General features: G+C 42.7%; 1 protein-coding gene across 6 annotated transcripts in view; it reads left to right on the top strand.

Annotated features, from left to right (window-relative positions):
• The window catches only part of enox2 (ecto-NOX disulfide-thiol exchanger 2), a 282746-nt gene that overhangs the window by 182008 nt on the left and 87105 nt on the right, over nucleotides 1–13633 (top strand). For all 6 annotated transcript variants that reach the window (XM_078169459.1, XM_033633105.2, XM_078169457.1 and 3 more), the window contains one exon: nucleotides 2667–2798. In XM_078169459.1, coding sequence (XP_078025585.1) covers nucleotides 2681–2798 — 118 coding nt within the window. In that variant the 5' untranslated portion in view covers nucleotides 2667–2680. The remainder of the gene's footprint in view (nucleotides 1–2666; nucleotides 2799–13633) is intronic.

Genomic DNA, 13633 nt, shown 5'->3' with positions numbered 1-13633 from the left:
AGTCATACTTGTTGAAGATAAAATGAGGTGACAGATTTATTATGAATATGTCGTCAGTGAGACCTTTTAATGGTTTCTGTCACACGTTAGTCGTTGCTGAGAAGTCGAACTGCCTGTTCACTAGTAGGAGAGCCTCGAATATTACTAGTGAAGCTCTAGAGATTAAAAAATGGTGTTTGGGATAACCCTAGAAATTTGCCAAAAGAAACCACTTATACCTTTTTTCCCATTGCCATGCTACACCAAGCTGCGCCTGAGATGGACCTTCTCAGGAGTAGGTCCAAAAGCCGTGCCGCCAGCCCTCAAGCACGTAGTGGTGACGTCTCGCTGACCTCAGCCAACTCCCGACGACCCCTGTTCAACTCCCCAATCAAACAAGTGTGTTGTGAAATGCTCCTCACCTCTGTCTGCAGGAGACCAGAGAGAGAGAGAGGTGTTTTTAAAAGCCTCTGTGTTCAGCTCTCAGTACGTCTGTAGCTTTTAACTGAATCTATGTGGTTTGGAGTTTCTCTCCTGCGTCCTGTTTTTACTTTGGATATCTGCTGTATTTTACAGTGTCACGTTCGCTATCAGCCATATTCTAAGATGTGTGTGCTCGAAACTCTCCAACGATCGAACAAAAATTAATGCCCAATAGTTTCAATAAACATTTTTAGTTAGTTTTCTATCTAGCAAAATGCCAAATGTTTTCTGGTTCGGGCTTGGCAAACAGTAGGTTTCGATGCATCTCTTTGTTCAGAGAAATTGAATGTCTTTGCCCAATCAAAGGTCCAAACACAAACAATTTGAAGACATCATCTCGGTCTTTGGGAAATTGCTGTTTTCACTTGTAGACAAAATGAATCGTCTGTTATTTGAGGAAAAAAAATCAATAGTGAAAAACATAGTTTCAGTTCTGATGTGCTTTTAAGAAATATATATAGTGTAAAAGGATGTCCACAGATCCCGTTAAAAGTCTTAAATTTAACTTGGTTATATCTGTAACCTGTGTAAAGAGATAAATTGGCATCACACCTGTTGCTTTAGGAAACAGTTCATTCATAATTTTGTCATAAAAGTTGTTGATTTTATTGAACTATAAGACTCAAATAAGCTTCTTTCACTTACACATACAGTAACTGTAACACTTTAGGAAGAATCTCTATTACATTACCAAACCCCAGACCAACTGAGGACATCACCTGTCAAACCCAGAGTGTTTGTATCCATCAGCACTGCAGTGATGGCAGTTAATGTACTGTGAACTGTAATAAAACCGCCATAAAACAGCTCACCACCACTCCTCGCCTCCTTCATTTTAAGTCCTCGAAAGTGTCCCCAGTTAATAGGGTTGTGTTCGTTAACAAGCCTGTGAAGTCCTCGTCAGCAGCATTATCACAGCGACACACAGACACAGGCGGTTTTATCAGGCTTCTCTATGGCAGTGACAGCAGACAGCTCTGAAATTAGGGGCTCAGGGAGGGAGGCGAAGAGGCAAATAACATTATTACACATTGCCAGCTGTGTCTGAACACCAGGAATACCAATATAGCGGTTGTTGTGCAGACACACGCTTATACACACACACAGAGCAGAGTGTTACCTCCGCAGTAGGCTCTGCCACAGACCTTCTGAGGTGTGAAGTGTGTATAGGGTGCAGCGCTCCTCATTATTAACAGTAGTGTTGGCTTTGGCATCAGGAGAGAAGAGGCCAGCTTGGCTCAGCCAGCAGTCACAGCAATTTACAGGTCTGTCAAGAGAGAAAGAGGTCGACCAGAGGAGAGAATTAAAGAGCATTTAGAGCTGTGAAATAGACTGCAGACTGGGAGAATGAGCTGCCGGTGGATGTATGATGCGTTCATGTTGACTTTACTGCAGGGTTTTTATTATGGGGATCTAAATGTGTTTGCTTTATTATGCAACACTTGGCAGGAAACCATGAGTCTGGGGTTGTGAGTTTTGAGGTGATGTGTGTGTATTTGTCGTGCTAAGTTGGAGATTTTTCCAAGGTTTAGTAGCGGAGCGCCTGGCAAATGCCTGATAGCATCAGGATTTGTGCTTAGTGCCATGATAATCTTGTTTTATGCTGTATTATTTTCTTACTCTGGCTTGCAAATGAAAGCTCTGATCTTTCACTGGAGTACACATTGGTGTACGTTTTGTGTAGATATGTGAATCCATTCCTTTTTTTTAAATCTGCTTGTGCTTTCACAAGCAAGAATTCAACATTCCTGTGACAGGTTTTCTTTTCTTTTTTTTTTTTTTTTTTCGGTTGTTCAACAGCATTTCCAGCAGACTCTCTCGGTCCAGGTCACTGAGACAGAGAGTGTCAAGAGGCCAGGCTGCTGAACCTCCGCACAGAAATTGAACAAACCTTAACAACAGGATGAATAGATTCTTAATGACAGTGCTGTTCAAATCACTGTGGTGTCAGACAGACTGCAAGGGTCACAGTGTCCGCCCCTTCTCCTCTCCCCTAGGACAGGACACAGAATTGAAGAAGTATTTATAGAAAGGAGGCGACTGGAGACTTTAAAAACCATCTTCTACTTCAGTCTTCACTGGAACATGAGTCCTCTTCTAGTGTTACCCTGTATGATGATGATTCATAGGTGACGGGAATGATACTGACTCCTCTCTTTGTCCCTTTTGTGTGTGTGTGTGTGTGCATGTGTGTGTGTTTGCAGAAGGTATCTGTAACATGACAATGGACTCCAACTCGATGACGATGCCCATGTCGGACCCCAACGCCTGGGCTACAGCCATGAACAACCTGGGGATGCCTCCTATAGGAATCACCGGACAGCAACTCATGCCAGGTATGACACTGCCGAAATGTTCCATTATACCACCGGCAAAGATAGTGTAGTTTGCTAATTGAATCTTTTAACAGGCATTCATTTGTCATGTTATTTTTACATTTAACCCGATACCAAGTATTTCTTTATTTAAAGCCTGTTATTAAGCTGTTCTACCTCTTTCTAGAAGCATCCTACACAGGCTTTCATATTTTTGTATTATCTGATTTCCTCTTATCTAATTTTGCAACAACAACATTTTATGTATTCACTTCAGAGCTGCAGCTTTAGTTCATACTCTGCTCCCATCCTAATAATCTTCTTCATTTTGGGTGCAATAGTTTTCTTCCCCCTCTGGCTACTTTCCCTTTACACGTAGCAAAGTGTTGAGATTATTAAAAAAACAACAACAAAAAAACAGGAGACCTAAAGGAGATTCAGTGTTGTAAATTAATCAGAAACCATAGTTTTTAAGATCTATTTCCAAAGGCTGGCTGTCTTTTTGATCCAAAGTGGCTCATTTAAATTCTGTCATTTAGAGAAGAAGCAGGACTTTTTTTTAAAGTGGTGAGTTTGTTGATTAGCAGTTTTGTCTTTGACTGCATTAGTGTTCAGGAGTGTAGAATATCAGCGACTGTGGCTTTGAAGGATGAGGGAGTGGATTCCATGTGTAGCTGCATTAGTCAGGTAAGATACACTCACCGGCCACTTGCTAGTACCAGGTTGGACCCCTTTTGCCTTCAGAACTGCCTCAATTCTTGGTGTCACAGATTCAACAAGGTGCTGGAAACATTCCTCAGAGATTCTGGTCCATATTGACATGATGACATTACACAGTTGCTGCAGATTTGTCAGCTGCACATCCATGATGAGACTCTCCCGTTCCACCACATCCCAAAGGTGCTCTATTGGACTGAGATCTGGTGACTGTGGAGGCCATTGGAGTACAGTGAACTCATTGTCATGTTCAAGAAACCAGTTTGAGATGATTTGAGCTTTGTGACATGGTGCGTTATCCTGCTGGAAGTAGCCATCAGAAGATGGGTACACTGTGGTCATAAAGGGACGGACACGGTCAGCAACAATACTCAGGTAGGCTGTGGTGTTTAAACCATGCTCAGTTGGTACTAAGGGGCCCAAAGTGTGCCAAGAAAATCTCCCCCACACCATTACACCACCAGCAGCAGCCTGAACCGTTGATACAAGGCAGGATGGATCCATGCTTTCATGTTGTTTACACCAAATTCTGACCCTACCATCTGAATGTGGCAGCAGAAATCCAGACTCATCAGACCAGGCAACGTTTTTCCAATCTTCTATTGTCCAGTTTTGGTGAGCCTGTGTGAACTGTAGCCTCAGTTTCCTGTTGTTAGCTGACAGGAGTGGCACCTGGTGTGGTCTTCTGCTGCTGTAGCCCATCTGCTTCAAGGTTGGACGTGTTGTTGGTTCAGAGATGGTCTTCTGCAGACCTTGGTTGTAACAAGTGGTTATTTGAGTTACTGTTGCCTTTCTATCATCTTGAACCAGTCTGGCCATTCTCCTCTGACCTCTGGCATCAACAAGGCATTTTGGCTCACTGGATATTTTCTCTTTTTGGGACCATCCTCTGTAAACCCTAGAGATGGCTGTGTGTGAAAATCCCAGTAGATCAGCAGTTTCTGACAGACTGGCACCAACAACCATGCCACGTTCAAAGTCACTTAAATCACCTTTCTTCCTCATTCTGATGCTCAGTTTGATCTTCAGCAGGTCGTCTTCACCATGTCTACATGCCTAAATGCATTGAGTTGCTGCCATGTGATTGGCTGATTAGCTATTTGTGTTAACGAGCAGTTACCTAATAAAGTGGCCGGTGAGTGTAAGTATGTTGCAATAAATAGTGTGCCATAAAGAATGCTGTTACAGTAGTCAATTCTGAATGTGATGAAGGTGTGGATGAGAGTTCAGCAGCAGAGGGGGAAAGTGATGGGAAGGAGAGGTGGTTGTCAAAAATAGTTAATGGCGGGTGGCAACCGGCGTTTTAGGTGCATTATCGCCCCCGCCTGCGGGCATACAGATGGTTTAATTATATTAAAAACTAAACAACATTTATTATATCTCTAACAAGGAAAGTTACATCTAGATAATTATTGTAATCATTTTATCACCTTGTCCTGATGCGGCAGAATCAAACAGTGTCGGCATCATTAAAACTATAAACTCTACTTGCCACCAAGTTGAAGTTCATGTTGAGTATGAATCCCCAATTCTCATTTCACATCCTAAAACATTCACATTGTCTTCTTTTTCCAAGCAATTATCAGGATTTTACAGCAGCCCCCGTGAGTTTTGTCAGACAAAGACATAAGCATATATATTTTTCTCATTCCTGCTCTTTTGTTTATATCAGGTAATGTGCACACCAGAGAGCTGAGCTCAGCACGCAACAATGACAGAAAGTCTATTGTCATCGCTTTAATAGCATCTGTGTAACAGTTGGGAACCAGACATTTATGGGGATGAAAACAATGACATTTCATTCATTTGATTATTTCTCCTGTGTTAATACAACCTCAAAGACCATTTTGTAAGCACAAGGTTGAGCTACTGTGTTCTGATCTGCCACTGTGATACTCAGCCGTACCGATTGCTCTGCTATCTATAACATTAGGTTCAGCAGCACCCTCCCACTCTCCATCTCTGAAGAGTTATTCTGCCATGTCTTTTCTCTATCCTCAGTAGAAAGCCTTTCCCTAAAGCCTTTTATAAATCACTTCCCACTTCTTAGCTGAAATGCACTTTCATATTTGAAATATGCCAGGCTTGTGTGTACGCGTGTGTAGATGCATGTGTGTACACACTTGGAGACGAACAGTCTCCCAAATGCACTCCTCGAGAAATATTAAGGGAAGCACACACACACACATACACGCTCAGGCCTGGCATATATTTTAAAAAATGGTAAACAAAAGCCTTTCTGCTGAGGAGAGAGAAGACAAGTGGTAAAGGAACATCTCAGAAAGGGAAGTAGCGGAACTGAACCTAATGCTAGAGGTGAAGCCTGGATGCTGGACACACACACACGTCCATTCAAGAGTGTGTGTGTCAGATGATGTGCGCATTGAAGGTGCCAACATTCTCCACTTGAACTCCGTTTGCAGCACCTTTCCAGCAGACATAATAACTCACCGTAGCAGGAGAGGCTCATTAATAACACTAATGATGGCTCTGTTCCATTTAAAGTGTCCAATTATTAAGTTGTGCCAGTGATGCAGCGTGCACGACGCCAGAGCCCTGAAACTGGCACACATGAATTGAATTGAAGCAATTAGTGATGTTATAAGCTGCATCAGTGTTTGGCAAGTCAAAATGCCTGCTGTAAGAAAGGTCAAATAAACTGTTCCTACATTTAATCAGAGCCTCTGCCAGTTTCGGCCTACAGTCATACTTAAAACCAAGTGCATGCACTGGTTTGTTTTGGACTGGAGGACTGAGTAAGATAATTTGATCTGTGTGTGAAAGAACAGACCTTTTTTCACAGCAGACGTTTAACTTCTCTCAGCGGGAAAAAGCACAGGTCAAACACATTTGAGATCAGGTCTTCCATTGAGCCAGTTAGCCAGCATGTGCACATGTAGTTGATTTTAATATTATCAGTTACACCTGTGCTTTTCCTGAAATGGCATGCCAAAATGTCTGCTGAGAAAAGGTTAACGGCCCTGCACGCCCACAGAGGTTTTTACACCTATCAATATGGGATGGATGGCGGATATAAGTGTGTGACTCGAGCCGCTGGAGAGAGTAGTAACCGAGCCCGATCCGAACCCCACCTATGCCAGATGCAGTTAATGTAATGGTATTTAAGCACTGAGTTCGTCACCGTGCACTATTGTTGTTACCGTGGCTACAGCTTGCCTGTATGCTGTGATTCCATGTGGCACCTTGTAAATGGCCATCAACAGACACTGTTTTATGTAGGCTTATTTAGGTCGATGGTTTTAACACACACGTCACACACACACATTAAGCAAAGTCATCAGCACAAATGATACAGTTTATATTATCCAACCATCATGGTTTATTTGGCGCTATTGTAAGGGGAAAGGACTGTATCCACTATGAAAGACTTCAGCGCTGTCCTCCTGTGTTCGATCGAAAGGCCAGAATTTCCCGAGCAAGTACACCGAACTTTGAGTAACGCTACGTGATGACATATTTTGTTACCCTTCATGAACACAAATAATTTCCCCTCGGTGATCAATTAAGTATTTCTGATTCTGATTCTGAATATTTACTGCACATGCTGCGTCTTTAACCGCCTGGAAAACGCGAAATCTGGCGTTGGGTGCTACTCTTGTACCTTTTCTGTGAGAGCGTTCAAGAGCGCAGCGGCAAGTTGCATCTGACGCTACTAAGCAACCTTAACAAGCACCGTTTCATAGTGTGTTTACCTGAAATCCTGTGTGCTTAGCTGATCTTCTTTCAGGTGCTGTTTGTGTGTAGACCTACGTTAAAAACAACGAATTCGAGGGCGCAAAAATTGCATCATGTCAACGGCCCCTAAAATAGCCAGTGTGTTGTGTTCAAGTTTTGTAACGTAAATAACAAACCCATGACTCGAACCCAGACATCATCTGTAAAGCCTGATCTGTAGGGTCTCATCGTTTGGCTCAGGTCGGGTATCCAGACTCTAGTAGAGGTGTGCGTGATCAAGTCAGTCATTGAGCAGCTCAAGACACTTTTATGGGTGGAGAATTGGTCATGTGAGGGTTACAAATACTTTGCATTGACAATATGGCACTATTTGCATACAAGTTGTTTTCAGTTGCTTTTAATATCGGAATTTGGTGGATTAAAGCGTCTATGTTGTGTTGTTTCACCAGGAAATTGTGTATTATTCAGCAAAAAATAATTTGTCTTTATTGCAACTTTCAGAAAAATCGTAGTTTCCCAATTGTTATGACATGTTGTGGATGTTAATGTGAATACTATTCTGAAGTCTAAAAATGGTATTTACAACTTTATGACATGAACGTGGCATCAGGTTGTAGGTTGATGGAGCTATGCTGGGATTACACAAGTTCACCTGACCCCATTTACAGTATTAATTAGAGAGACAAAGGTGTAATTAATCCAGTTTAAGAGATGCAACAAACTAACCGAGTGAGGTAGATGTCAATCAAGTCTTTACACACTCTCATCAGACAACATAGTTAACCTGTCTCGTGTGCGTTCACCATAGGTGTTCAGGGTCTTTCAAACCTCAACGAGGATGATACATCAGGTATCAGAAGCAGTTCCAGAGGGGGTGATGCAGAGGGGAAAGGAGGGAGGAGACAGTGATGGAGAGGGAGGGGATTAGAGTTAGGAGGACAGCTGTGTCTCTCCTCGTGAATCACCTGGAAAAACATCTGGCATTTCCCAACCTTTCTGTCTTCTTCTTTCCTTTTTCCGTTCCTGCCCCCCCTCCCTCCCCCCCTCCGTCACTTGCCTAAATTACCCAACATCTCATTTATATCTCATTACAGCTGAGTCAGCCACTGTAACCCAGAGCCACATCAGAGCACATGCTGAGCCCCTTTACAGACTTTGACTGCTCTGAGTCACACTGACATGATCCGCTGGGCTCCAACAGAACACACTGTAAACTGAAGGTGTAGCTAGGGTCGGGTACTGTTCACATCTGAACTGATACTGGTACTGGTGCCAGTGATTCAGTGCTCGTATCCAGTGATGCCTTTTTTCAGTGCTTTATTTTCTCTGTAATAACAAAAATGTAATTTCTGAACAAGCTGCAGGGGTGACGTCGTCGACTAAAACTCAATTTTGCCCCTCAGCCCTTTTCTAATCACACACAGAGCTAATCTTCTGTCTCTGTCTGTCTGTCTGCCTGTGTGTGTGTGCGTCGTCTTGTCTAGCAGTGATACTAGGCTATTACTAAAATAATATAGAAAAGAAAATAGACCAGTTGCCAAATTAATTGTGGCAGATCAGTGCTGCAGTGATAGTTTTGGCTGGCTGGGAAGCCGATGGAGCGGCAGTGGTGCAACCACAGAGCTCTATGGCAAGCTTCCTGACTTCTGAGCACTTTCACCTACTGTTCAAAGTTGAACCCGGCCCCTTGGAGCTCTTTTGCTGGCTTCCAGGCTTCAGGGTGCATAACATCACTTCCAACCTTTGTCTTAACCAGGCGTTCTCATCCAAGCCCTGTTTCCACCAAGCAGTACGGTTCAGTTCAGTTCGGTACGCTTTTTTTCTGTTTCCACTGTGAAAAGTTGTGGATGGTACCAGTGGAACCACTCTGTACCTTCCCCATTTTTGGTCCCCCCTCTGTTGGGGTACCTAGCACACAGATCTGGTACTAAAAGGTAGAGCTGTGAACACTGCAGTCTGTTGATTGGTCAATAGAGGACAGTCACTCTGCTCAGGGCTGAGTTGTGGCTGGTTTTGAGGCTCATGTAACCACTGTTCATACCGTGGAGAGTTGCGGTAACTGTAACTATATATGAAAGGATGTTTTGCTGCCTCTTGCAGCAGCTGTTTTTCTGAGGGAAAAACTGAATTTACTGGACCAACTGCCGGCGACTTATAAGGTGGAACGTTAACTTGTAATGTTACTCAATGCACAAACTGATGATGTGACTCCATCAGCACACCTTAAATATTCCATATGACAATGTTGACATATGACATACACTTTTAGTAATGAGTGGATCTTCAAGTGTTTATATTTATTAATTTCGACTGGATTATGTGAACGCCGTATATTCTGATTCCTCACTCGGAGAAAAAAAAAAAAGCGGAGCATTGTTCCTGTGGGCTCCGGCAACACGAACTTGCATGAGAAGGTCGAAATGCACAAACCTGTTATGAGAGACTCTCACTGCAGCCTGTTTTATTTTGTTTGAAAATGTTGGCATGCAGCCTCGTTCTGTGGAAGATAAACGAGGTGCAGACTTACCTCGGTGTCACCAGGGAAGAGCCAGGAAATGAGTGCTGGTCGGAGCAGTGCGTGACAACAACCCCACCCACATTTAAGCGTACATTTTGCAGTGGAAACATTAGGGTCTAGGTGTCATGTCTGAAGTGTTACTTTTGGTTCCAAAGGTACCATACCGAAAGTGTTTGGTGGAAACTGGGCTCTAGATGCGCTCTCAGGTATCGAAATTTGGCATCCATTGATTCAATGTGAATCTGTAGTCGGTAGTACCGATGTCATTTGATCGGTACCCTTGAAAGGACCAAGTCTGGTACCCAAACCAATGTGTAGCCAGTCCAACAATTGAGAAATAATTAATGTATTAATAACATAATTGTTAATAAATTCAAACCTTGTTTTTCTCTCCCAGATGGACAGCAAAAAAATCCTCGTGATATGTAAATTTCACAAATGTGCTGCTGTTTTATCATCTTTCCACACTCCAGAGGAATTTTACATATATTACTCACCAGCTTATGTTTTTACACCCATGCATTTGTCTCCTTACTCAAGCCAAAAGAACTTTACTTGTTGAACCCCAGGAGAAATATGTAAGTTGGAAGAGATCCACTTAAGCACTCTCCCCTTGCTTGCCTCTTTCTCTCAGTTTACAACAATAAATTGGGATGAAGAAGCTCAAGGTTAGCCGCTAACAGTGCCACAGTATTTAATAAATTCAGCTTTTATACTTCTGTACCCGATTTACTTTGTGCTAAACGTGGCATCTGCACGCCTCCTTTTTGCTTTATGACATTGCTGTGAGCACAAAGCTTGGAGGCTCACACATTCACATGATGTTGCAATCTTCTTCTGTCACGCAGCACTTGTTACCAGAGTACCTTGTGCCTTTGAAGTAATCCAGGTGGATTAGTTATTGATTCTCCATCATGACTGAACATCATCTTTGTCTCCTTTTTGTTTCACCTCTAAACAACAGGGGAGAATTCACCGTCACTCTCTTTGTCCTCTTTTAATTTGATTTTTTTCACGGCTGCTCACATGTCTCCTGCATGTAGGTTTAAGTGGGTTTTTATGTGTCAGTTTCAGGCTCATTCATTAAAAGAGACTGCCTGAGCCGGAGTGCTTTCATTACGCATTAGAGTTTGCCTCCGTTTCATCCACTGTAAGCCTGGAATGTATTTCTTCACCACCGAGTCTTTCCCTGCCTCCAGCCAAGTGGATTTATCCAGACGGACAGCTGGATAAACAGACCACTGTGGGCAGAGCCTTGAACAATCTGCAGCCTCACAAAGCCCGGTGCACATCTCCAATGATGACAGTTTTATTTCTATAGATGGACCGGGCAGTGGTTGTGTATGTTAGAAAGTTATTATTACATGTTTGTGTTAGCAAAGTGTTTGGATTGGGGGAGGAACTGGACTCGGGCCATAGGCATGAGTCAAGTTTGTACAGAGGAGGTTTTGTGATGTCGGTCCTACCGGTGTTTGATGGCACCTGGAAGTTGCTGTCTTCTCTGATCTATATTCTTTATTTGTGTTCTTAAGGTGGGAGTGTGGACAGAAATGGAAGATAATATAATAAGCATGTTTTCTTTATCATATAATCACCTGAAAATAAGAACTGTTGTGTCTTCGTTACCTTAAAATGAGCTGTTTATATCTACATTGCGAGCAGGTCCTTGTCCAAAGAGAAATCCATGTTGCACCGTTATGTTTCTACAGTAGCCCTGAACAGACAAACCAAACACTTGCTCTAGATGAGGCCATTCTTGATTTTGCGTTTGCCATCGTAGTTGGTAGTCTCTCCATGACAAGAGTGTCAACACAGATTTTTTTGACGTGGAACTGGAAGATGGATCCCTCCTCTCTTGCTTTTATTGGGGTTTCTCCCTCATTGTTTTCTCTTTCTCTCCTCATCTGAATGGAGGATCTGAGGATAGAGGGTGTCGCCTTTTGGACAGATTTTAAATCCCCCTGAGGCACATTAGTGTTTTGTGTTTCTGACCCAACCCAAGCTGTCCCCTCCAGAAAAACTGAGGGGGAACAAAGGACGAAACCAGGGGAGAAGTCAAGTAGAGTCCCCACCCTTCCTCAGAGAGCAATAAAAACCATAGGTGGGAAAAGGAAAAAACTTATAATATGAAGTTGCAAAAGTTAACAGAAATCCCAAAACAACAGTACTAATTAAGTTGAATTGAATGAGCAAGAATATAGAGTAAATGTTCGTCACATTGCACCAACTTTCAAGTCAGTTGCGTAAAGTAAGTGGGGTAGGGTTTAAGGGGGAAGGGTCAATGTCAGGGCAGCTTGGATGATATGTGTGACAGTCAGCTGCTGTACAGTAGCTTGAAAGACGGAGACAGCCCCCCTCTTCCACACAGCTCAGGGGAGAAGAGCTCCCAGAGTCCTGGGAATAAATAAGACCCAAAACATGTGAGGTGAGGAGCAAGACTCCAGGACAGAGCTGAATTTAAGGAATCAGTTTCAAGCATGGTAGGGCCTGGCATATCTCTGGAGGAGCAGTGTTGTGTATTGATTTCTGCCCTCAAAACAGCTGCAGTTGGAGAGTCTAGTTTTTATTCTTCTGAACATAACGTTGTGAACTATCAGTGTTAGTTTCAATGATTGGTGCTGTTCTGCAGACTGTGTTCCCCCAGTCGGGAGCATAGGGCACTTGTTTAATTTTGTAAAACCCCAAGATGTAAATAGTAAGGTGAACCCCTGATCAGACACTGAGTTCCTGTGGTTATGGAATCTTGAAAAGTCACAGCAGGGTTTTCCTTCTGGTCAGAGAAAGTTATGGTGCATGACTCAGATTTCAGAAATACTATCAGAATTTGTTTTGGATTTTTTTTGTAACTAGAAATATGAAAGAGACAGTTCACCCCAGAATCAAAAATACACATATTTCCCTCTTACCTGTAGTGCTATGTATCAGTCTAGATTGTTTTGGTGTGAGTTGCAGAGGGTTTGAGATATGGGCCATAGAGATGTCTGCCTTGTCTTTAAAATAATGGAACTGGATGGCACCTAATGTATATTTAAAAAACTTAACTGCAGTGTCTCTTTTCAGAACTCATGACCTGGTTTCTCAAGATAATCCATAGAACTATTTTCTGTCTACCAAACTACACCTACCAACTGTGCCACTGCACAGACAGAAGCATGCATCTACTGCTAGCTCACCTAGCACCACTGACTTAGCTAACGTTGCATTAATTTTTACATCTCGCACTGTCACAAGCATGAGCCTCTCGTCCATGAGTAGATGCACGCTTCCTTCTGCCTGTGATACGGTTTGCCGGTGTAGTTTAGTAGAAAGAAAATAGTTCGTACATGAAACTAATCACAACAAGGTCTGTGGATTTTCTTGAGTTTTCGGGTCATGATTTCTAGAAAGAGACATTGCTGTTGAGTTTTCACATGTATTTTTTGGCGCTTTGAGCACCACAAGCTGAGTGCCATCTAGTTCCAATATATCGGAGAGAAAGGAGACATCTCTACGGCCAATATCTCCAACACTCACACCAAAACCATCTAGATCAGTGGTTCCAAACTGGTCCAGCCTTGGGATCTAGATTGCTCCTTAGTCATTAGTTCAAGGTCCCACAGTTTCATAAATTTAGCATCATACTTGCGTTTGGCCATGTGGTTGGGCAAGTTTGCTGTCTCTGTCAAGTAGCTGTTCGACTCTACAGCAGGAAACAGCACTTCAACATAAAAGCTCTGTGCTGGAAATTCACTGTACTTAAAATTGAAGTGTTTTTTGACAAAGTTGACACATTCCCGAGTCACTTGCGGTCCATTCAGAACAGGCCCTCGACCTTCTTTAGGACCGCGACACACCAGTTGGGAACCACTAATCTAGACTGATAAATTGCACTACAGGTAAGAGGAAAAAATATGTTTTTAATTTAAGGTTGAACTGTCTCTTTTAA

The sequence above is a fragment of the Epinephelus lanceolatus genome, chromosome 7 (assembly GCF_041903045.1).
Source record: "Epinephelus lanceolatus isolate andai-2023 chromosome 7, ASM4190304v1, whole genome shotgun sequence".
Lineage (NCBI taxonomy): Eukaryota > Metazoa > Chordata > Actinopteri > Perciformes > Serranidae > Epinephelus > Epinephelus lanceolatus.
Note: the sequence above shows the minus strand (reverse complement) of the source record. Positions and strands in the feature narration are given on the sequence as shown.